The following is a 25,481-nucleotide window of genomic DNA, read 5'->3' on the forward strand; positions in this document are numbered from 1 at the left end:
CCCTTTTCTTCAACATAGTTAATTCCACATCCATTTTACTCACAGCACTTTTACTTCTGTTCACTCAGTGCAACTGCTTTCCTATTGTATCTACATGCTGTATTGCTACTAAACTTACTTTAATTGTCGTTTGTTTGAAGGATGATATTCACATTACCTTTATATTTTAACCTTGAATGCAGAACAACTGCCCACTCCCTCTCTTTAATAATTTAGAATTAAAATGGTCTAAAAATCTAACGCACGGTTTCCTGTACTTCCCTCAAAGGCACAGAGAGCTATGCTTTGCAGTCTTAGCTTCTCGTGCTTTCTGACCTCTAAGACACAGATGCTTCTACACCAACTATTCCTGTTCTTGCACAGCATGCCTGAGTTCAGTTCTTGCAAACCAAGTCTTCCCCCCAGAGCATGCAGCTTGCAGAAGTTGCTACTGGCTTCAGCAAATCTCAGGCCATATGTACTCTGCTGACTTTTCCATCAAGCTCAGGACACACACAGCACCTTGGTCAAAACAGCTTGTATCCCTTACAGATGTACTCAAGCCAAATAATCTGTAAATGAGGTTTTAAGCAAAAACAATGTGCTATTTTCCAGAAAATACTATACAATTGCACCCTACACCAGACCACATCAACTCTTCTGCTGCCATTACAGTATTTCCTAGTAGGTACATGAAGGCCATCTGGACCTTAATGGGACGAACAGGCAGACACACAAAAAAGATCAGTTCCCAAACCACCAAAAATAGTTTATATGACTAAAAAGCGAGAGACGCCATCAGCAGTAGCATAAACACAGCTGACTTCCATCTGCACCTGACATAGAGTTTCCATTAAAACCTGGATGCAGAGTAACCATGACATTAAGAAATCCAAAAGCCAGCCTCACCGCTGAGATGACCTGTCTGCCTACTAACTGACTAGTGGAAGAAAACTCAGCAATAAAAATCACCAATATCAAAATGCAGAACGCATTGAAATTCCTGAAAAACCCTACAAAGCCAGAGTCGGAACTGCAGCAAGAGCTAGAGGAATGTCCAAGCAGGAATGCAAGTCCTTCAATAGCGTAAACATTTCAAAATTTTAGAACTTCAGAAGTGGAACATCCTCATGCTGCTCCTGCTCCAAAAAGCACCTTCAAAGAGAAGACTACATGAAGAGGCTTATTTCTTTTTTTTTTTTTAACATTTCATTTTGAGGCTCAAAGTGAAAGGCTCTTTGCTCTTCTCATGCCTAATCGCTACCGAGCCAAACCAGGCTCGTCAGAAGAGTGCCAGGAACAGACTCAACGCCCAGCCTGGTTGCAGCCAGGAATAAAGCTGCCTCTGAAGAAACAGCTGGTCACCAACAACAAAGATGGCAGCTCCTAGAGCCGTGGGGATGGCTGGGCTGGAACAGACCATTTTGCCGAGGATGTCATCTAAAGGCCGGGGACAAAATCGGGTTTCTTACTCTGTGCTGAGCAGACAGATCCCTTGGCACAGCTCTCTTCAGTCCCTGGGGATCACACACAGGCTATTGATTTTAGTACACCAAGCTGAAGCCTATGACCTTGTCTAATACTTCATGAAGCCACTTACACTTTTGCCACTGAAGAGGCTGAGAAAAAGGATTTAACACTCTCAAGACTTCCTACAGTAGCCATTCAGACAGGAGTTACTTCCCCCCTGCCCTTAGGAAAAGCTCACATGGTCCAGCTGAACTGCAAACTAGGGAGGAAACGTTGCTTTTGTTTAGACTCTCTAAAAAGCAGACAAATATTTTAAAGAACAAGTAACAAGAAATAGATCCTGTGATTTCAGATAGTGAAGACAAAAGAAGGGGCACACAGTGCAGCTTCAGGGAAAAGGAGGAGTCCACAATAAATGGAAGAAATAACTTTCAGCAATAAAAATTCAAACAAGAAGACTCCTAAATGAAATACGGAATAGCCCAGGCCCACCTTTAAAGACAGTACAACGTTCCTAGAGCATCCCTTGATCTCCCTATATTGCCACTCTGAAAGTAGAAAATCATGAAGGGGTCACAAGCAAGGAGAAAAGGCTCGAGGCCTCCAGCTGTGCTCTTTGAGAGGCTTGTACCTGCACTCTGCCTCTTGCTGCCCACTCTCCCAGACACGTCACACCTCAGCAAAAGCCCCCACATTCCTAGTGCTGAGCCCTGGGCAGCCCTCGCCAGAGATGGCTTCCCCATCGCCCCCATCAGCCCCGCAGCTTGTGGTTCCTGGGCAGGCCAGGGAGTGCCAAGCAGGCCCCCAAGCCCTCCCCCATTCTTAGGCCTCTGACTTGAGGGTGGCTCCAAGCACAGCTCCTGCCCCTGCACCTCCCCAAACAGTGCTGCAAGTGTAGGACAGCCTCATCATACTGGCTTCCCCCTCCAACAGTGTCACCACCAGGCCCCTTGCCTCCATGTCACCTGGCCCCGTGCTCCAGGCCAGCCTGGGAGGCTGCCACCACCCTGAGCCCCTCCAGGGCCCATCCTCATCTCTCCCACTTCAGAGACCTCAGGAGCCCACCACCCTCATGTCTCCTGCCTCAGGGCCCACTGCCCTCACACATCTCTTGCCACAGCATGCCCCATGATCCACCACCCTCACACCTCTCCTGCCACAGGGTCCCCTGGGGCCCCCCACCCTCACCTCTCCTGCCACAGGGTCCCTTGAGTCTCTTGGGTCCTGCCACAGGGTCTCTTGGGCTCCTTTGGGCTCTCCTGCCCCTCAGGGTCCACCACCCTCACACCTCTCCCACCTCAGGGCCCACCTCCTCAGCACCTCCGCTCCAACTGCCCCTGGCTCAGCCGCGCCCCACCATGCCCATCAAGGCAGCCCCATGCTCCTATTGGCTGCTGCAGCCTCAGCTGTCCTCCCATTGGCTGCCGGGCAGCATAAGGCCCTCCCTACCACCCCACCCCACTCCCACAGGGGCCTCACCCCAAGGGCAGCCATGGCCCATGGTGGGGCTTCGCCAGCCCCTGCCTGACTGCCTAGGGGACGGTCCCCCCTCACCGCCCAGCAGACCCCCTTGCTGGCACCCCTTCCTGCAGGCTGCCCCAAACACCTCCCCTTTGGGAGAGCAGCCCTGCGGGCCGAGCTCCCTGCAAGCCATGGCGGGCAGAGGGCCGTGCTGAGGAGGCTGCTCTCCTTCCCTCCCCTCTGCCACCTCACCGGCCCAGGGCACTGCCAGGGAGCTGCCGAGATTCCAGGGAGCAGGGAAATTGCTCCCTCACCTCCTTTGGCGAGGGAGGCGGATTGGGGAAAGCCATGGAACATCTTGCAATAATTACCTTTTTTTTCTTTAAAGGGGAAAACCACGCTACGCACCCACTGCATTAGAAACTGCAGCTAGATACAGCGATGGAGGAACTCCTGTTTGACCTAGATAAACTGATGGAATAACTCCTCTATTGAGCCTTCAGGGTGAGAGAGAGCAGCTCCCCAAAAATCCATACGCGCAACCTTGGATCTTCCTGTACGTGCTCGCAAAGAGAGGGCTGGCCCCACACTGGAGGCTGGTGACAACGCGGCGGGACACACACGGCACCAGAACACTTGGAAGGTGACCAGCTCCCAGGGGTTGTGACGTGGGTTCATGGTATGTGATGGGTGTTTCCCCCCCAGCATTTCACCTCCTTGAGACAAATGAGTAACTGACTATTTCAGCTTCTATTTCATATTTTGCCTCCTCCCAGATGTCCCTTGCCCTCCACCATGAGGACTTCTATCAAAAGCCTGGCTGCACACACCCTCCAGGTTTAGAAACAAAAAGGCTAGAACAAACCCTAGTTTTTGGTTGTTAGTGTTGGTTGGGCTGGTTTGGGGTTTTTTTTCCATCTTGCAAACTTTGAGCCAAGTTTGTGATGGAGGCATTTGACTCATAGTTTCTAACATTTTAGACTCCCAACAGTAAAGCACGTTAATCTTGGACTCGTTCTGGCAGTAAATGTAACGTGACTCCTTGGGGCTACTGAGCCTTGCGACCGTTCCAGCAACCATCAAAGGGGAGCCGGAGTTCTGGGAAAAACACCGACTGGCAGCATTTCGCCCCGCACGTCCTCCTGCCAGCGGCAGGAGCCCGACGGTTTCATCCATGGGGCCAGGAAACGGCTGGGGCTAGAAGCCACCCGAGTCAGCCGTATCCAACAATTGGGTTGCAAAGGCTTTGCTAAACCTCCCCCTCTCAACCCCTTAAACCTTCTGCTTGGTGTTGCTGGTCACAGAAGGCGAGGGCACTGCTCCACATCTGATCTCTGCACGGTTTAGCTTCAATAACAACTTCTCAACTGTTTCCTAATTGTCTGCCTGCCCTCCCACCTAGGCTGCCGTATGCATGCAAGCACTTTTCTGCCAGCCGTTTTACATAGAAGAGAAGAAAGCAAGCTGTCCAAAAAAGCCTTCGCAGGCCTTAGAGAGCATGATGTACTCACACAGGCATCCTGCTGAATGCACTGCAGGATGTGCTTGGCTGGAATCAGGAAGTCTATGAGGTAGCGCAGTCCATCCCCACGGTACGTCTTCTCCACCACATCAAAAACTTGGCACAGAACAGTGGCTGCGGTAGCCTCAAACGGAGGGTAGAGTGCTGATAACGTACTCTGAATGCAACCGTCCAGCGACTCCGAGTCCTGCCAAGAGAGAAGGCGTTAGCGGTACCACAGCACGATACACACCGGTGCCCTGATGAGCCCTACACCCAGGAGCGCAGCCATCTCCGTCCGAAAGCGGGAGGAGAGAGGATCAAAGGAGCAAAGTGCCGTCCTTTCTAGTTTCTTTTGGCACCAGGGATTCCAGGTAAACGGGGGGGGGGGGGGGGGGGAAAAAAGCTCTCCCAAAACGCAGCGGAGTGCTCGCTCTGCGCTGCGCACAGCGGCGAGATTTCCCAGCTTTTGCTTACACAGCAAGTCCTTCTCCTGCCTGCGCTGGGTGGGGCTGCTATTAAACCATTCCCGCAGCACGTGAGTGTGTGCGAGCAAGAGAGAGACAGCATCATGGGGGGGGGACAGATCGGTGGGCCCTGGTGTTGGGCACCCCGGGCTGGAGATGCCGGCCAGCACAGGAGAAGGGGAGTTGCAGGGGCAGCAGTTGCGCTGAAGCTCCTGAGACTGCTGCGCTGTGAAGTCCCCATGCAGGACGAGCGGCCGGAGCTGTTTGGTACCAGGGAAAGCCGCTCACCAGCATGATTCCTCATTATTCAAAGCTGTTTGCCTCTCGTGAAAGGCTCACTCTGGGAGCCAGGAACTTTCTGGAGTGAGAGATGCCTCACAACAGGATCCGCGTGTGAACAGGGTTGCCTTTGGTGCCTGAGCATGTGCATCGGTACATAGGATGCCCGTTTGCTGCCTAGGGATCGGAGGCGGTGGCTTCCCTACATCCACCTTCATTCAGGAGAGCCTGCCAGCCAGAGCCAGCCATGGTGTCGGGGCCAGTTCCAGCGCTAGAGGCCAAATTGTGATCTATTGCATGGATGTAAATCAAGAGAGCTTGCCAAAAAATAACAATTAAAAAAATAAATCTGTACACTTCTGCAGAAAGAATGAGAATCCCTCCTTTCCTTTCTATTTTAGAGGGGACCTCTCTGGCTAACTTACAGCCAGTGGGAGTGAGTTTCGCTACAAAACCAAAGAAAAGTTTATTCAGGTGTCTGGCCAGATCCTCATCTGATGTAAACCCACCTCCCTTCACCAGAGACAAGAAAAGCATTTCAGCCACTGGCCCAGAAGCCCCACAAGTCTCCTGCAGAACAGGAACAGCTGCATGGACATGCCTGAAAACACACCTCAGTCCCACAACAAAACTGGGAGAGAAAGTTAAACAAAGCAGTGAGTGCTACAGCAGCTTACACTGCCACCGGGGAACAGCAGGATGAAGGGACAGGAGGAAGCAAACCGTTTTGCTGGTTCCACTCCAAAGGAGCACATTCATCACTCCAGATACCTCCACTGGCTTGGGAAAGCACAAATCTCAGAGCAAACCTGAACTGACCTGCAGTCACAGCAGAGATGATGCTCCTCACACAAGCCGTCCCACCTCTCACAGCTGCCCAGCTCAATGATCTTTAAATTCCTCCTTTAGAGGGTTGGGTGTTTTAAGCACAATATGAACTCCCTGCTCTGTTGCAAAGCCTGGGGGACTGCACAGGATAGATGAGGACGCCCAGGCAATGCCTGCACCAAGCTGGCAGAAAGCGGGTGACAGGCAAACCACACGCTGCCCGTGGCATGGTACTGCTTCAGGACAACTTCTGCCCTTTCTCCTGATGTCAGCAACAAGCCAGGCTAAATGGCAGCAGGCTCCTAAAGTCTCTCTTCTGAGAGACTAGCTGCCTCCTGCAATACCCCTCAGGGTCACTACAATCAGATAAACAGAGGTTAAGGAGCTATTTTTCTTATTCTTAACCCAAGGACTCAAAAAGCAGGAGGCCTACGTGCACGTTTCCAGGAGTTGAATGCCAAGACCAAGCATTTAACCTCAGTCCTAAATGGGAAAAGGCTGTTTTGAATAAGTTTCTTTCCACTCAGAAAACAATGATCTAAACCCCCAACTTTTATTCCATTAATTGAAATGGAAAGCCAGAAATTCTCAGGCACTTCCTTCTCTGCAGGAAGTTCAGAGAAAGTCGTCTACTAGAGATGGTGGAGGTCAAGAGCCAACCGCCAAGAGCTGACAGCCTGCAGCTCTCTGCCCAGTTCTGGTCAAGACCAGCCCCACACAGGGTGTGAGGGGAGGACTCAGCAGAGCTCAGGAAATAAAAGAAGAGAAAACAGACCAACAGGAACCGTGGGTGAGTTGTACAGACCCAAAAGGACAGCCTAAATAAGAAATGTTCCCTTTACATGGTATCCTGGACCTGCTAAAAAAGGGACCGAGGGGGCTGTAGGGTAGGGAAATTGGTATCAAACCCAACATGAAGCCTCTCACAATTGGACATATTAATAATATTGCTAAATATTGATCTAACACACTGAACGTTACACATCATTCCTCTCCCACGCTCTTGTGAAACAATGGAGAGGGGACCAAAGCAGCCAGCTGAAGGCACACACGGGTCCGGTAACCTCTGGTGACACCAACCAGCAAGTGTCTGTGCCCTTGTCAGATAAAACTGGCCTTGACGCAGGTGCTCTCCCACCCGGCACCAGCCACCGCAAAGAGCCCAGCCAAGTGCTCAGACACTATCACAGGAGTGTTACTGCTGGTAGCGTTTGAAAACAAGTTCCCTTTGACCCTCCACAGGTTCAAAAATCTCAGTCAAAACCAGCTGGGCTTGGTTCTGTGCCATCTTCTGCCCCCCTGCTCTGCTTGAGCAAAATTCTTTCAGATATCAATCCCCTCCCAAATGAAATTTGTCAAGTTTACTATTGCAAACAAAACAAAGAAGTCAAAATATTTGCACATGAGTCAGTGCATCGCTCTGAGGTTCTCACACCGTTCCTGCTGCCTTAGCAAAGCCTTCACAAGACAATTATTAACACTGGCACCGAATCAAAAATCTTTTATATGGTTAAAATAAACCAAGTTATCCTCTCTTTAGTAAAATAAGGAATAACTGTAGCCTGTAGCCATCGCAGAGTTCAGTGCTAACAGCGCACTCCTTAGCAGGGAGGCTTTATCTCTCTCTGGCTAGACTGTGCCATGAGAGCTGTGCAGGCTTCGAACGGACAGAGAGAAGGCTTCAACCCCTACCATTTGGTACAAAAAGGAGATGTTTCCACCAATCTCTCTGTTAATTCCACATGAAGAGCCCCAAAGAAGGAGCAAATTCCTACATCCCATGGTGCTGCATATAATTGTAGCACCAGCATCCTTGGGCAGCTACAGAACAAGGATGGATGCAGCCTGTGCGCCGCAGGTGAACACAAAGGCAAAGCTGGTTTTCCAGTGCTCCCACCCACCCAGGCTGGTCTCCCAGGGGTAGGTCCTGCCCAGGTAGGGGGTGAAACATGGTGGAGCCTCAGAAACCACCTTGAAACACAGAGGGGGAAAACATGGCAGAACTCAGAGCCTGCAGCAGCAGCAGATTCACCTCTGATCATGGACTCATTAAACCAACTCACAATCCTAGGGATGGGGCTGCTTATTTGTTCTAATTAACTTCTCAGCTTGCAGAGTGGCCTGAGGAAAGGGCTCAGCAAGGGCTGCAAGAGGCCGCACGGTCCTGCTGTTTAATGCTGGAGTGCAGATAGCCAGCCTCACACATCCAGCCTGCAGTCAGTGCCTGCCACATGGAGGAGCTGTGGTTTGGAGGCACAGGGAACTCATATGAACAGCTCGGGACAGCAAGAGAAGGGGAGAGCATCCTGGGCTTCAGAGGCTGATAAACCTGAAGTCTAGAGCCCATCCTACCTACAAACCACATCCCTTATCTCAAGCAGGTGATGCAACCTCCATGAGGAGAAACCTCTGCGATCCAGGATGAGGGGACAGTGATGGGAGAGGAGGAGAACAAGCTAAGGATCCAAAGAGAGGGCTCTCCTGCCCCAGCAGACTTTCAGTTCAGCCCATGCCTGCACAGCCAGCCCACAGCAGCCCCCAGGAGCTGGCAGAACCAAGCACAGAAGCCTCCTGGAGAAAGCAGCTCCCTCCAGGGAACACAAGTCTCAGGCTTCCCTGCTTCCAACAGTATTGCCACATCCCCCTCATGGGGAAGGTCCTGGACACTTGCTCCTTTTCAGCCACCCAGCACAAAGGCAAAAGGAGCGCTTTCCAATCAAGTCAGAGAGCATCTCCCCAAGCAAAACGTGTCTCGGGACTCAAATGCTCCTTTGTCCATAGCACAGGAGGACCTATGAACTCCAGCTTACTGCCACGGCTCTGCCAGACACTCACCACACCTCCCAAAAGAGAAACAGGCTTTTAAAATAACTCCTCTATAAATCAAGTCGCTAAATAAAGCCCAGGTTAAGGTCACGTCCGGCCATACCGGCTTTCACTGCTCCTCAGCTGGGAGTCGGCTGCCGGGGCTGGGACACGGCGAAGGAAGAGGCACACGGGGACAGGCTGGGCTCTGTGGGCAGAGCCGTGAGATGGGGACAACCCAGCCTGGTCCCAGCCAGGAGGGCTGGGGAGAAGGGAGAGCCCGGGAGGGCTTCACAACTGACAGAGAGCTTGGGCCTGAATGGGGGCAGAAATGAGCAGGGAGCCCCTCTTCCCTGATCTAATGGGAGACACAGATGCTGTGGAATGAATAGAGGGATAAAGACTGCCCTAAGAGTCCCTCTCCCCATCACAAACTGCAGCAAGAACCAGGAGTCAGGGAGAGATGAGGTTACAGGTGCCCAGGCAGAAGCCCCAAGCCAGGTCTAACAAGCAGGGAGCAGGAAGAGGAGCCCAGGATCAGTTACAGCCCTGCTCAGGGAACATATCTACCTCTCCTGGTGCAAGCAGATGCTGCAGGATGGGAGAGGAGCCTGCCAAGAACCATCTGGAGTAACCAGGAGCTTCCTGGACTTTTCTAGGTACACCAATTGAATCTTCTACCTGAACTTTGTAGGCACAGAGAGCGCTACACAGCAGCTCCAGCCACCAGGAACTCCTGCCATGCTACATTTCTTCCTGACTCAGGACTCAGCTTCTTCCTCTTTCGGACCTGCTGCTCACCAATTAAGTCTGAACCCTGAAGAGCCTCCTACAGGTTTGGAGAACAAGAAGTCAGCCTGCCCTGGGAGCAGAGAGAAGATCCCCAGGGCTACACACCTCACACCGTGTCAGAATACCTGCACTCTCCCTGCAGGTGCCTGGGACAACAACCCAAGTGGCTCAGGACAACGCAAGTCGGTGAAGGGAAGGGCTGCAATGCTGCAGGACCCACCTGGGCCCACAAAGCCTTGGCAGCATCTTCTCTACAACTCACCCAAGCACCTCGCTAAGAAGAGTGCCTTGCTCAAGAGCTTTGTCTACAAAACACCGAGTCTTGGTCAAGGAAAACACGAAGAGGCACAGATCTTCCCTGCTGACAGCCCAGACGCTGTCTGAAGACTCCTGAAAACCATCAGTATGGTGAGGCCAGACTAACCCATGACTTACAGCAGACAACGCTCCTTTCTAGCGGGCTGGACTGGCCCACGTAACACACTGAGGATTCATCTGGCAGCAGGAATTTAACTAAAGGATCTGCAGCTCTGCTCTGAGAAATCTGGACCCTCTCATCTGAAACTACATATCCCAATGTGCCCCAGTTAAATCCAGCACTTGCCGTGGCTCAGCAGAGCGAGGAGCGTTGCTGGGCGGTGGAGCGGAGCCCGAGAGGCTGTGAGCACAGCGAGCGGTGCTCGTGGTACGCCCAGCTCTGAGTCACCCAGCGTCTCGGCTCCCGCTCAACAGGGAGACCTTGCCAGCAGCTCCCACAACTTTCCCCTCCTTGCGCAGGTTGCCCGGAGCCTGGCCACGTCCTGCACGCACCCATTTTCTTGCCCAGATACTGAGGGACAGCGTGAAAGCAAGGGGGGGACCAGAGACTGCCAAGGTGAGGGGAGGAGAGACAACCCAACCCTCCCACACCCCAGAACTGGAAAGTAAAAAGAACAGTGAAACTGGGAAGAGGCAGAGCTCCAAGCAGTGCAGCACAACGCCTGCCTGTGGCCCCCAGCCAGTTTTGGGGCTGGGGGGAAAAGAGCACACAGCAGGCACTGAGCGGGGCCGGGTTGTTCTGGTCCCTCCGCCAGCACAGGCTGCCGTGCTGCACCGCTTGGCCAGGGCTGCTCCGCTCTCAGCTGACGTGAGAAACCTCATTTCCAGTAAAAACAGACCTCTGGGCTTTCCACGAAGCCCTTCCACTTTCTGACAACGCAAAGTGGAAAACCAGGCCGCTTTGCCTTTAAAAATGAGACGCTTCTCTGTTCAAAAAGGTCTTTGGCTAAAAACACGGCTTGTTTTTCTGACAAAATTTGAGATTTCCCACTCCATTTCTGCAGGGAGGAGGAACCCTCCCAGCCCCATTTCCTGAGCCGCTCTAATCACAGCGGCAATGAGTTCAAGGGAGAAAAATCTTCCCAGAGCAAGTGCCAGCTCCCCCCTCTGCTGCTCCCTCCGAGGCTCAGAGGGAGGCTGGGAGGAGGGCGCCTGCCTTCGGCGCCCTGCCTGCCTCTGGATGTTTGCGCTAAAATAACGTGCTATTAAATGGTGCAGCTAGAGAGGTAGAGCATTCATGCTGCTGTAATTACCCCACCTTCCTGTGAGATAACCAGAACGGCTCTACCTGCTCTTTGGGCTATTGTTTTAGGCTTTCCAGGGAGAAAAGCACAGCACCCAGTTCCATTTGGAGGGAATGTGTTTCAGTTTCACCCAGGCCAGCTTCGCCCACAGGCTGTACCTCCGAAAGCAAGCTGCCACCACGGCATCCCTTGTGCGGGGCACGGCGTAGCCCAGCTTGGCTCCCATTCCACGGGGGCAGGCAGGACGGCTCCCCAGCCTGCGGATAAACCAGCTCCTACAGCCTTGCAGGGAGTGGTGCTCCGCAGACAGAGCTTGCGGAATCATTTCCAGATGCCTCCCTCTGTTCCCCCGGCCTTTCTCCGGGTTGACGCGGCTGCGGCAGCCAAAGCAGCTCCTACTGGGCAGCGCACAGGATTATCATTCCAGGCACTGCAGGAAAACAAGCGCTTGGAAGCGATTAACTCATGATCTCTCATTTAATTAAACAAAGGGAAAAATGATGTATTTGCTTTTCGGCTCTAAGAGGTCCCGCTTCTGCGCATGCTGTAGGTCTGAGCATGCTCAGCCTGGGAAAGGCAGGCCCAAAGCTGGGCCGTCACCCCACCAGCCCAGGGCTGGTTTGTTTTCACTCAAGGGGGACATCCCAGATTGCTTTGAAAGCAAAGCATGACCTTCTGCGAGGCTCGAGCTTTGGAGCTAGTGCACAGCTATACCGACGTTGGAGAGAAAGGTAGGGATTAGTAGAGAGCAGAGGCAACCTGGTACAGGTCCATCCCTGGCTCTGCACCACACTTCAGGTGGCCAAACACTAGCATATGGCAACACGACCAGCAAGAGTCATCTGAGCTCCCCTGTTGTAAAGCCCTGCAGCACAGCGGGATGTTTACAGGGGTCTGATACAGCGACACAAGAAGCAAATCTGCTCTTAGTGTACCCAAGCCCCAATATTCATCCTTGCCAAGGACAAATTGTGGGTGCTCCATCCCCGGAGGTGTTCAAGGCCAGGTTGGAGGGGGCTTGGAGCAACCTGGTCTGGTGGGAGGTGTCCCTGCCCAGGGCAGGGGGTTGGAACTGGATGCTCTTTAAGGTCCCTTCCAACCCAAACCCTTCTGTGATTCTATGATATCCTGGTGCAGTCCTTTGCGGAAGAAAGCCCGTGCACCTGGAGAAGCAGAGCTGTCACTAGCCTTCCACTTACACGTGTCCCCAGGGGAAGCCAGCACCTTGCACAGCAAGGTCTCTGCTGTTTGGCTGTCACCTGACCAAACGCTGCTCCCCAAAGGAAATGGCATCACACCCATATATGGGTCAGTGTTTCATCCCCAGTTTGACCTCTCGAATCTGTTCAGTTGCCAGTGGCATTTCTAATGTGCTGGCTGTTGCACAGGCAAAGGAGAAAGGCACAGGCCCTGCTCCAAAGAACCTGCAGTAGGAAAAGCTAAAGGAAAGGGTAGAGAGAGGTAACGTGAATATAGAGCTCGGGGGAATGGAGATAAGCCTTTCCTCGCAGGGATGTGTCCTGCTCCTAACTGAGCTCTCTATGAACTGAGCGGAAGGTAGGTCTTATCCAGAGCAAGGAACGAGCCCTGCTGCCAAAGGCCTGTTACTTTCTATTAGCAATAGATCAGGGAGATGATGTAGGTGTTTAAAGGGCATGTGAGAGAATAAACCAAAGCCCTGTCCTTAAACAGACATCTTCCAGCTGAAACATGGGCCTATAAGCAGATGAGAAGAGCTGTGTATAAAACACCATCCTACAGCTGCAGACCAGCTTATTTTGGTTTAGTTTAATCAAGGGATTAAGTCCTTAATCTGAAATAACTGTCTATGCACAGATTTTTTTTTAAAAAACATCATTGGCATAGATCTAACCATGCGGTTAATTAACAAAGCTGTACTCGGTGTGATGCAAAGCTTTGGGTACTTTTAAAAACACCCTTTGCAGCAACAGACTCATGCTGGAAGAGCACGAGCATGTGGTGGCTGCAGTTTCATCGCCCAGCATTAGCCACCGGCAACTCCCCAGCTTCTCGAGACACCACCACCACCACCTCACCCCCCCCGGGGCAGAGCTGTGCCCTCTCCCACCACCCGATTCCATGGGCTGCCCTGGCTAGTGCACCAACAGTCTGGTCGTGGCACCATTTGCCATGGGCCAGCCAGGGAGCTCCACGTTCAAAGTGTCCTTTTCCTGCAACAGGCTCGGACAAGGCTTGCAAGAGCCTGTCAGATGTCACCGACAGAGCCAAGAGCTTCCCAGGCCGCTTCCACACAAGACAAGTTCTGGGATATTACAGCAGACTGCCTTTCTTTACAGGGCTCTTCTAGGAAATGCACTAAAAAAATAAATAAATCTGTCTTTCTCTTTGCTACCCAAGAGAATTGCTTGAGCTCATTCATCTTAGTAGGGTATTTACTCCAGTCTCAACTTCAGACATCCCTCTGGCAAACCAACCTGAGCAGCAGCATCGCGCACCCCTTGCCGTTTGTGCCTAACACCTACCAAAGAATAGGGCGCTCTAGGCAGAGGAGAGATTTGTTTCTGCCAGCCAGCTATAAAATACCCTGGCTAAGTCCTTAGCCAAGCAGGTCAGCTTATTTTAACACCTTTTAGTCCGAGGCACGAGGCCACAGCCAACACCTTGCGTTCAGACACCCATCTGGGGGCATCTTACACCAGATGGGCAGCCTCCTGTGCTCAAAGAGAAAATGATAATCCTTCAGCGGGACAACTGATGAGTGCCAGAAACGATCTTCGCAGGGTCAGCATTTAGATTATTACTTCTGGGCCAGCTTTGCACGCGTTCTGAGCTGGAGGCTGTGGCTGGATCATATTCAGATGCCATCCTGTCCTCTGCAAGGGGTACGAGCTGCTGGACAGACTCCTGAGGGGACCGGTAGGTTCGTTATCTCTTGCAGCCTCCATAATTGAAGGTGGATGCCGCTAAGAAAATAGCATGTTTTAGTTAAAAAAGAGCTCCCAGACTCAATGTGGGAGCCAGCTAACACTTTGTGGTCCCAGTGTCCCATAACAAATGGGCCATAGTTCCTTCTAGCCTTAAACACTCCATATTACCACGTGCTCATGAAATACAAGTCCTGCTACATCAAGAGGGAACAGAAAATGCTCTGAAGTTGTGTAGGAAATCCAGGAGGGGCTGGTCCATCGCATGAGAAAACAGTAAGTATGCAAGGACCCTTCCTTGAAGGAGCACATCCCTTTGATATGAAAAAGGAGCTGGCAGCAGCCATCAGATGCCACCTCTGAGGAAGAATCAACCAGAAGGACAGAGCAGGCAGCCCAGGGATGCCCATGGCTACTCCGGCTCAGTCCTGGGCAACCACAAGAAGCTTCGGTCTGTGCCCAGCTGGGAGAAGTGCTCCTGGTGAGAGGGACCCAGGTTTGCTCCAAGACTCTCTGAGCTCACTGGGGAACACACACACGTGCTCAAGCTCTCCTGCCCCTGAGCAGCCAAGCCTGGGACTTAGTCAGATGCAAACATTTCCCCTATATTCGGATACCACACTAAACGCACGCCTCCCCGATAGCTAAGTAAATCAGCCATAAATTCAGGGCATTAGTCTTACTAAACTCCTGAGTTAGAAAGGAGTAAACACAGGCTTTTAAAGCTACTCCCTTTATAGGTTTTTTTTTTTTTTCCAAACAGAAAACAGTCTCACGTGTCCCATTATTTCCATACATATCAAAGGAGGGTGGAGATTTAACTAGCGATTTCTAAAAGACATCTTTGTGCACAGAAGGGATGTATGCCAAAACGTGGGTGGTTATAAGCCCAAACACAAAGGAGAATACATCCACAGGCATTTTTCCCCTTGATCCATTAACGGGTCTACATACCAGCCTCCCGAGCGTATGAGAAGGACCTTGTTCAAAAGGTAAATGTATTCAGAAAGATGACAACAGACAGCAAATAATCCACATCCTTTAACCATGTTGGAGGCTCAGCAGCACTAGGTTTTTGTTGGGAGGCACTAAGATTTGACAGGCAGCCCCAGGGCAGGTAGCTCCTGATGCAACCTGCTCAGGAAGCCTCAAACCTCCATCTCCTGCGAACGCTGCCACACCCAAGGCAGGCTGCAAAGCTCAAGGTGGACACCTAGCTCAGATCAACAGAACTCCTACAGCTTTTCTTCCCTGCGCCATGCAAACCACCATCCAGCCACAGCATCGCATCCCGTTGGGGGTAACCATACAGCCCCGTGGACCTTAAGGTGTCCACGGGAGTGACCATAAGGCTCCTCTACCTCCACAACATGCAGGAGTCTTCATGCAAGTCTTCATCTGGTCCCCATCGCTCTCAGCCGAGCCATTTGACACCATTCAAATCAATGGCTGGTTGCACCACCTGGAGCAAGGGGTCATCCTGGGCATCCCAGGCTGATGGCAGGATGGTAAATTTGAGCAAAACCAAAGACTTTCAGATTCATTCTGTGCTGCTTTGATCTTGGAAATTTCAGCTTGGTATCCAGTGATGCAAAAAATAGGATACATATGAAACCAGCCAGGAGCACTTACCACAAGAAAGGGTCCTTTTTTGTTGTTGTTGTTCATTTTTTAATGAAAGATAAAAGGCCAGCCAACAGAGATGAGGCACCCCATGTGGCAGAGAGATATTAGCGTGGTCAGACCTTCAGAGTCAACAAGGGCACATCCATTCACTTCTCCAAGCTGCAAGCCTGGTATCACAAGTGGTGTAGAAAGCACAGCACAGAGCATCCCACCACCAGAAGCGGGGAGCTTACCCTACCGGGCTGTCCTTGCTTTTTGTTGTTCTACAGCCAGCAACACATCTTATCCTGGTGCTACTACTTGCTTTTCCAGACCTTGGCTACAATGAGCTCTGCAGGACAAGAACAGGGGGTTCCTTCATGGGTAGAGCCAGGAACAGGAAGAAAAAGGTGCTCTGAGCTGGGGACTTTGGAGCACAAGTCTTATGAGGAGAGGCTGAGGGAGCTGGGGTTGTTCAGCCTGGAGAAAAGGAGGCTGAGGGGAGACCTTATTGCTTTCTACAACTCCCTGAAAGGAGGGTGTAGCCGGGGGGGGGTTGGTCTCTTCTCCCAAGTCACAGGCGACAGGACTAGAGGAAACGGCCTCAACTTGCACCAGGGGAGGTTCAGGTTGGATATTAGGAAGAATTTTTACACTGAAAAGGTTATCAAGCCTTGGAATGGGCTGCCCAGGGCAGTGGTTGAGGCACCATCCCTGGACATGTTCAAAAGACGGGTTGACATGGTGCTGGGGGACATGGTTTAGTGATGGGGTTTTTTTGTCAGGGTTAGATTGATGTTTGGACTAGATGATCTTGAAGGTCCCTTCCAACCTAGAAGATTCTATGATTCTATGATATATTAAGTGCCCCCAGGTGGGTTGAGTCTATAGCTTCTGCAGAAGATACCTTGACTGCTTTAATAGAGATTTTTCAGGTCTTTGTTACTAAAGGGGCCTGTAGCCCCTGTGCCTGTGACTTCCACCCTCACTCAGTGCCGACGCTCAGGTTTAGGCTGTGACCACAGGGTGTAGGATGGTTCAGTTTTCCACAGCTCAGTCACAGACATGGTTACGTTTGAGGTGAAGCTGGAAAATGAGGCTTTGGGACCCAAGAGGCCGTGACTGTGCTCTAATATTTAGGAGCAGACATGCTGGCTGGCCATCTTCTCTGAAATGGCCAGCAGCAAGACTCTCACAAGGCTCTCACGTTGTGATGTCTTCTTCTGCCAGCTTCCCACTGAGGAGCAGGGTGCACTGAGCAAGGTGCGATGGCCAGCAGCATGACCAGAGGTGGTTACGCTGCAGGACAATGATTTTCAGAAAATAGGCGCTGACACTCAGCGCACGCTCCTCCTTGGACGCTTGCCACGTCTCACCATAAACACTTGCAGTCTTGCATTCCCATCTGGGAACCGAACGCATTCGGTGATTGCTGGGCAGAGACATGTGGATGCAGCTGGCCTGTCACCTGCATTTAGCCATTATTATCATTGCTACAATGAACAGCATGTTCACCTGCCCAACATTCCTGGAAAGAAGCAGGGCATTAAGCTTGTTACCCCAAAGAAGATGCTTTCAAACCACTTCCATGTGCTCAGGATTACGTCTCTGGGCTTTGTCTGTGTTCCAACATCTTGCTCATGGCTTTGGCACAGAAATAAAGAAAGAAGATCCCCAATGGTTAAAGCTCTTTGTGATTCCCAGACTAATTTCCTTCCCACCCCAGGAGAAGACATAACCGGAGGACAAAAGAAAGACTATATTTTCTGCTGAAACCCATCCTCCTGCCAGCACAGAGGTGCCACCTGAACTTCTCTGCAGGAAGACACCAGTGTTTGCACATGTCGTGATACACACAGGCCCTGCTCTACATGTCTGTGTGATGGCTGGGGACTGAGAGCTTGCCACCATGTGAGAAGGGTAGCCCAGGCACACCCAAGGCACACAGTTGCAGGAGCCTCACTGAACTCATGTGCTGGGTCCACCCAAGCCAACCCCCCCCAAGAGCACAGGGTTTTGAACCTGCTTGGGTGAACACTGTTCCTCAAGTGGGGCACCCTCCGGTCTGTCCACAGGCACCAGGCAAGGTGAAGCCTCCCGTGGAAGAGAGATCCCTACTGGGGAAGAAGGGCGAGAGCCCAGCCAGGCTCCTGCCTTGCTTGTACCACGGGGTTTCCACAGCTGCAAAAGTCAGTTCTAGTGGAAGCGGGCTACTTTGGCCTAAGGTATCTTACACATATGGTGCTTTAGGCATCTCCCAGCTGCAACCACCCTATGTACTACAGCATCCCTCACTCTGAAGCACAAACACCCCATGAAAAAGAATCCCCTGCCTCACACAGAAGAGGGCAGCCAGCAGTCGCACCACACCAGACTCCCATCAGGAGCCAAGCCTCTGAGAGTCCTGCAGACTTGCCAGCAGCCATGGGGAAGCCTCATGCAGGCCAACAGACTGACCCACGTTCACTTAGACCCAAATCTTTTGCCTGCAGGGTTTGGTTGATTCACCAGGACACCAAACATTCACAGTTTGAACAGCTTGGAGCTACAGTCACAACTCAGCCGCTCACAGATCACACCTCCCCAACTGCAGACTGGTCTACCATGGCATTGAGAATGGACGCCTGCCACAGAGCACGGGTGACCACAGTGTGACCAGCACCCATTGCTAGGTGGCATCTTGGCCTCTAGTTCCTGCTCCTTGCAGCTGCTAAGCCTGAACCCAGCACCCAAGAGGCACACAATCCCTCCTCATGGTCCCTGCATGCCCACAACCCACCGTGGCACCTAGACTGGCCATGGCACTGCTCTGCACAAGGCCCCAGCTTCTGACAGCTTTGGCATCACACACTAGAACAAGGTGAAGGACCTGAACTGGGGATGAAGCACTTGGGAATCAGAAAGTCACCTCCAGTTTGCAGGAGCAGAATAGCAGCAGCTGGTCACGAGCCCTGCTCCAGCTCCCATGGCAAAACGCAGCCCATGGGACCACGAGGGATGGCACCCACCCTGCACAGCCCCGAATGCTGCTCTCCTTCGATTGCAACTTCACACAATAACCAGCAGAGACCAAAAATTGCCGAGAACACACTAGGCATGAGGTAAGGGAAAGAAGTCTCCTGACTGGAGTGGAGAAGTGGAAGTGCACAGCAGGAGAGGAGAGGCCATCACGGTTCTGACATAGGCACAGAGAGCCACAAGGTTCTTGGCAGAGGAGCTGGAGGGTGGCAAAGGGAAGAGACATGGGTCCATGAGCTTAGCTCAGGTTGCAGAAGCCTGAAGTCGGGCAACTCTTCCTTCAATGAAAGCCGAGTTTCTCCAAGCCCAGAAGTTGAACTTTTAAGAAAAAGCAAGTCACTGCCAGGCACAGCAGCAATGCAAGCTGCTTGTCCCGCTCACGGACTTTGTTCCCTCTGCTGTGAAGAAGCAGCCCATGATTTATTCCCAGCACAGCAGGACACATCCAGGAGATTCAGGGCTGCCGGGCACCCAGAGCCCTTTCCTGAGCCCATGAACAAACCATGAGAAGCCAGACTGGTGCTCAGCAGGATCTTGCCACAGGGCTAGTGAATACTCCAGCCTCTGCCACCCCAGGGCTGGGCACCTCTGTTTGCAGGGCAGTGCCAGCATGGCTGGGCAGGGGACTGCCCTGCAGCCACTCCCAGGGAGACGGGGTGCTCTGCTGCCCAGCTGGGCTCGCCAGTCTCTGCCCTCCCAAAACACGGATCCCCACGTGCAGAAATTGGCACTGAAAGGGAGGGATCCTTCCCCAGCTCCAGGGGTTCCTCTGAACACCTGGCTGCCCACCTTGGGCAGGAAAAATGAAGCAGAAGCTCTCTCTTTCCCTGGAGAGGGGGGAAGCGACCCCACTGCAAAGGGGCAGCGCCCACAGCCCTGGAGCAGGACTGGCAAAGAGGGAGGGCAGGAGGGGAGCCCAGCATCCAGGCAGCCTGAAAAATAGGGCCCTGCCTGACCTGCCCCATCCCAGCCCCTCACTTTGGGGCTGTACCCCAATAGGCACCCCGCAGGGGACCACTGCCACCAAGAGCCCCATGTCCCTGTAGCTACCATCCGGGGCTGGCACCCCAGGGTACAGTGTGCCACCCGAGTAACGGGAAGTGCCAGAAGAGCCGTTTCCCACTCCCAGCATTAGCGCCGTGTGCTGGCTCCAGGCAGGCTGCCCCGATAGCAGCTCCATCCCGCACAGCTCCGCTCGTGCCCAGGGCAGGAGCCCTTTGCAGAGGTTTCCTTACCATGTTCCCGGCCTCCTTTATTCCCCCTCACTTCCGAAGGCAGCGTTTTTTCTCTTTTTCCTCCATGTGTGCGACGGGGCGTCTCCTCTCCCCTCCGACGTGAACCACCGAAGCACTTTGAGTTCTGGACTGTAATCCAAGCCCTCGCCGCCCCCAGCACAGCTCCAACTAATCTAACTCATGACACTACCGGGGCTGAGCAGGGGACCTCGAAGGTTTCTCTGACAGCCAACTCCAGCGCTCAGATGGCGGTGGGGCATGGCGAGCGCAGGGTGCCGTGTTGCCCAGCCCTGCGGGGGGACCTTACGGATGCGGGCAGAACCAGCACCACTCGCAGGCTGCTCCTTACGGCATCGCTGCTACCTGCGTCCCTCGGAGCGTGCCTGGCCCTCCGCACAGACCCACTTAGTGCAGATGCTCCGTGGCAGGGAGCTGCCTTCGCCCGAGAAGAGGTGAATAGCCGCTATAGGAGAACAAGCCCGCGGCAGGCATCCCGAAAAGGTCTCCAGCTTCCCAAAGAGGTTTCCAGCAAAATCCTCCCCTCGCCTCCTCTCGGCTTGCTTTTCTCCAAGTCCAAAGAAGTTTCTCTGCTCCGCGAGATCCTGAGGCAGTGCTGCAGGTCAAGCAGAATGCCGAGAAATACAAAAAAAGACTGCTCTGAAATATTGTTTTTCTAACTTCTAGGAGGAAAACAGAGAGGCAGTGACCGCTTCAGGCAACAGCAACAAACTGCATTGGTATCAGGCAAGAGATGTGGAGACCTCACCCCCTCCCAAAGGAGGAAGTAATTTAACATGGCAAGTTTCTCCACCCCCCCATTAATTGTTTAAAATGGCCAGGGGCCAAAATACTGCCCGAGCAGTGGGAGCAGCGGGGAAGGTCACCGAACAGGCAGGGAACAGCCTACAGAAGTGACAACGGGAAAGGGCAGAGCCACAAGAGGCAGAGAGGGAGGGGAGAGGCAGGTGCCGCGGGGCATCCCAGGATCTGCTGACACACAAAGGCTTTGTCTAACGGGAAGCGGGGCGGGAAGTGACACACAGGCGAAGCCATGGACACGAGGTGCAGGGCCTGGCAGCAGGGATTGGGACTGGGAGATGCCTCTCCAGCCTTGGCCGAGAAGGTCTCAGCAGTCTCGGTTGGGGACTGACACTCCATCAAGGAGGCCATGGTGCTGGTACCTGGCTGCTGTCCTCCCTTCTGGGAGTGGTCACATAAACCAAGCCATCCCAAGAGGTGACTCAGGCAGGACCTGAGGACACACAGCAGGAAGAAAGATGTCCCCTGCAAGGACAGGCTAAGTGGAGGAGCACAGGCTACTCGCCTGCTGAAACTGGAGAGACTGCTACCGTACATCCCTGTCACCTTGGCTCAAGGGGCAGGCCCCCACAGCCTTCCCAAACCCTGCTCCATGGGGACAACAGCAGAGCTCACGTGGCTGGTCCAGCTCAAGAACACCTTCAGATACTCCCCTCCCAGGGAGCACTGCCAACAGTTGGCCCTAAAACCTATTGCACCTGATGGCCTCACAGCATGTTTTCAGATATAACCAGCAAACAAGGGTTCAAGCAGTCCCAAAGCCAACCATTCAATACACCAGCTGCCCACTGTACACCAGAACAGTGAGAACCTCCAGCCCAGGTCAGGTGAGATCAGTTGCTAATCCCAAAACAGGTGAAGGAGAGCATCCCTGCCAATGCCCAGCACAGGCACTACTTAGTTGTCATTGTCTGCAGCAACTGAAGGAATTTGTGATCTCCTCTGTGGATGCAGGAGAGCCTTTCTTTCCCCCTTATATTCATAGCAGGAGGATGAGGAACCAGGCATACTTCCCCAGCAGATCCTCCGACCACAGATTTCACAGTCTGCACAAGGCTGTGTTTGCAGAGTAGCTATGCCCTTCATCTATTCCCCAAACACATCTCCCAGCCCACAAACCTTCACAACATCCTCCCATGGGTGCTGGGAATCTCCCTATGGACCGACCACCCTCCGAGAAAGGGAGCAGAGAGAGCAACATCCCTCTAGGGCACAATGGCATGCAGCTGGCTGCAACGAGCCTCGTGCTATCAGAAGTGCTGAGCTATTTCTGTTGGAGGCACGGCCCCTGCCACAGAGCAATAGGAGTTCGAAGAGATCCACCGTGCCTCTCGTGCCTAGATGTTTTGTGGAAGTCTCCTTGCCGTTTCTTCAACCCCACCAATATACACAGGTTTTCTTTCAGGAGGCCACAGCTGCCCAGGGGTAACCCAACTTCTCATACACAACTATTTTTATCCAGTAAACAGGTCTCTGCAAGGGACCAGCCTCTGAGTAGAGATGTGAAGCCTCCAAGCAGCCTGAGTACCAAGATTGGGATCTCCAGGGCTACTCCAGCAATGGGCCAAAGCCCTGACCAGTTGCATACATCCCGTTTGAAAGCCTGCTGTGGGGCTGGAAGGGGTCCCACAGGCTCCTGCACAAGCCAGGAGCTACATCACTTTTTGAAACAGGAACGTCTTCTCCCCAGGCACAAAGGCAATGCAGACCCAGGTGGGGCTGAGGCAACCCAAGAGCTCATGGAGATGGAAGGGGATGGAGCTGAGAACCTGCTGCCATGCTGTCACTGTGAACTGGTCAGGTCTCCTGCACCCAGACCTCTGGCAGCAGCTCCAGGATGAGAGCAGCTTTCGGCTTTCCTCATCCCTTTGGGTGGCTTCCGCAGGCCTGAAGCACAAGGTTGCCTTCTTCTCTGAATCAGCAGGTAAGACACTGTCAACCACCTAATTCCAAGCTCTTTGAGGGCCAGAAAAGCAATATTTTTAGGGACTCATGTAAGAGTATGCAGAACCCCATAAAAAGATGAGGAGGGCACCACGTAAGCACACAGAGCCCATATCTGGTTCCTATCCCATTTTCCACCTCTGTGACCAGGGACAGAGCCAGGTGCTCCCCAGACCATACAGCCAACACTCTCTATCCAGGTCCTACTCAAACTATATAGCCATTACCATATGCTTTTTGCAGTGCAGTGTCCAGCTCAGTTGTGGACATGACAACTGAAAGCTCTCCACAAGTTCCCAAGCCAACGCCATACAGGACAACGCAGAAAAGTCGACGGCTGTAGGTAAGACATTTATAGAAACAGAAGGTGAATGGATTGTCAAACACAAGAGCAGCTTTAGAGCCCAACCTCATGCCTCCTCCCTTTTCAATGCTGCCCTCGAACCTCAGGAGCGCCTTCCCCCAACAAGGACTTCCAGGCTGGAGATCCCAACTCCCGCTCACCCCCATCCCAGTTGGAGGCAGTGACGCGATTTCCTGTCACTGCCACTAAGGGGAACATCGCATTACTGTTTACTCATGGCCAGATCCTGTTATAGCTTTTTTTTCTTCTTTTTTTTTTTTTCCCTCAATTGCAAAGCAGCCTTTCCCTCCTCTCCTGCATTGTAGATCTATTTCCCGCACAAGCACATGGGAGACAGCTGTAGCCAGGACTTCAGCGGGCGTTAAAAAGCCCCTCTTGACGGAGGGTGACAACAAAGCTGCCCTTGTTCCCCCACACAGTCTCGCACTGTCTCCTCACAGGAGCAGCTCCTTGCTCTTGCGTGAGGCCTGCGCTTTCCTCGGGGTTGGTTTAATTGCTGAAGTCAGTGCAAAAGGCTGCTGCCATCCCAGCTCTGCCAGCCTGGGTGCTCCAGCTTCCCATCCGGCAGACCCAGCTCCTTTGCATGCACCGAAGGGCAATTTTACCCTCAGGGAACCGCTTTGGTACCCGGCTGCGGCGGCAGCTGAATATTGCAAAACACAACGTGTCCTGGAGGTAAAAGTATGGCAAAAGGCAGCAAACGCTGACATCAGGAAGGATGGGGAGCCAAACTTTGAAAGCTGTAGGGCCTCCCCAGAGTTGAAAGAGGAGGGGGTGGGAGAGGGGTCAGTACATCAACTCTTCTGAAACCTTCAGGGGTCATAACTTCAGACCCACGTCTCTTACCCTCTCCTGCTTTTCTCCCCTTTCCCCTTTGTTGGATGTGGTTCCTGGAGCTGCAGTACTTCTAGAGTGCCTGCTGAAGCAGTACCACAACCTAGAGCCCTGTAAGAGCTGGCAAAGAGCACAGGCAGGGGACCTCTGCCTTTGAGTCACCGCTAGCAGAGTTCTGCTTTTCAGTTGTGCAAATCAGGGAAAGCTCAATATTGTCACCAATAGAACTCAGCTGTTCTGGAAGAAACACAGGACAGATGCTTTAGATACCAGATAAGGACATCTTCTGACCTAGGGGAATTTGAGCAATACGCATGCGAGCTAGACAATTGCATAACAGCGGCCAACAGCTCTTAGGAAAACACCCCCATGGACTCCACATTAGCTTAGCAAGATCACTGGTGCAGTCCTCAGCACAGCAGAGGGAACTTCCTATATCCATAGGGACTTCCGAGGGAATGCAGAACCCGGGAGCAGGCTGTGGCAGAGCAGGGCTTCAGGACCTCCAGCCCCTCCTAACCCACTGATCAGTGGATGCCTCTGAATCTACTTCCAGGTACCTCGTCACCACCAGAGCGGGGCTCTCCACCAGCTCCCGTGCCCGCACCCATGGCTATGCAGATGTCCTGTGGATTAAGCTCTGCTCTGAAAGTACAGGTTCAAGAAGTGTACATTACGGTCCCACCAAGCCACCCACTATGAACCCCATTCCCCTTGGCAGCCTGTAAAAACATGAGAAGCCACCAAGAAGCAGTGTTAGACCCTGCTCAGCACAAGCAGCTGCCTTAAGTCCAGTGACAGACGTTTTCTTGAAGCAGGTTTCGTCAAATAAAAGCAACAAGTGCTACAGCAAGTAGAGCTGCAAGCAGCCCTTTGTACCAACAACAGCGTTTCAGGAAAGAACTAGTTCTGTCCCCATTAGGGAGACAAGAGGGGGTTGTACACGGTTTAATAATATTTAAACCTTTATTTCACATCACAAGTAAAGCAGGCCTTGGCTTCACAAAAGCACATCTTGGTTTAACTAATTAATTTGATAATCCCCTATTTGCAATCCTCAGGAGACATTCAGCTTCTAAAGCAAGTAATTACCACTAAGTGGCAACCTCTTTGTGAGGCCCAGTCTGATTAAGGGAAAAAAAATTCTTAAGCCAGAAATATAATCGTGGTGTGATTTCCCAGAAGGACTGGAGGAGAGACTACATAACAACAGCTGGTCACGCTCACCATTTGAAGGAGCAGGAGCAACTCAATTACTAGGTCTCCGGCTCCACTTCAAGATGTTGTTCAGTGCCACGTGCAAGCCTGGCACGCAGTTAACCATCAGGAGGCTTTACAGGAGATGTTTTATAGGTACAGAAATTAGGATAGTCCCACTTAGGGCTCTCAAATACCCACACGTGCCACAGGGGGAAAGGAAAATGAAAAAAAAAAATAAAAAAAATCCTGTGTCAGGCCTACTGCAGCACATGTGCAAGCACGTACTGTGCAGTCCCACAGCAAAGGAATCTCAGCGGGGCAGTGCCAGCCTTACAGCCTCCCCTCACAGACACGTAGGCACACCTTGAATGACACATAGTGTCTTCCCCAGACAAGCCAGCTGGGCTCAATA

The 25,481-nt window shown here is 52.5% G+C and overlaps 1 protein-coding gene across 1 annotated transcript in view; it reads right to left on the reverse strand.

Moving 5' to 3' along the window:
* Window positions 1-20,036, reverse strand: part of PLEKHG4 (pleckstrin homology and RhoGEF domain containing G4) — an 86,911-nt gene extending 66,875 nt beyond the window's left edge. The window contains exons 1-2 of the mRNA XM_074151749.1: window positions 19,909-20,036; window positions 4,422-4,619 (exon numbers count right to left, since the gene is read on the reverse strand). Coding sequence (XP_074007850.1) covers window positions 4,422-4,619; window positions 19,909-19,911 — 201 coding nt within the window. The 5' untranslated portion in view covers window positions 19,912-20,036. The remainder of the gene's footprint in view (window positions 1-4,421; window positions 4,620-19,908) is intronic.
* Window positions 20,037-25,481: the final 5,445 nt, after the last annotated feature.

The sequence above is a fragment of the Numenius arquata genome, chromosome 8 (genome assembly GCF_964106895.1).
Source record: "Numenius arquata chromosome 8, bNumArq3.hap1.1, whole genome shotgun sequence".
NCBI classification, from domain to species: domain Eukaryota; kingdom Metazoa; phylum Chordata; class Aves; order Charadriiformes; family Scolopacidae; genus Numenius; species Numenius arquata.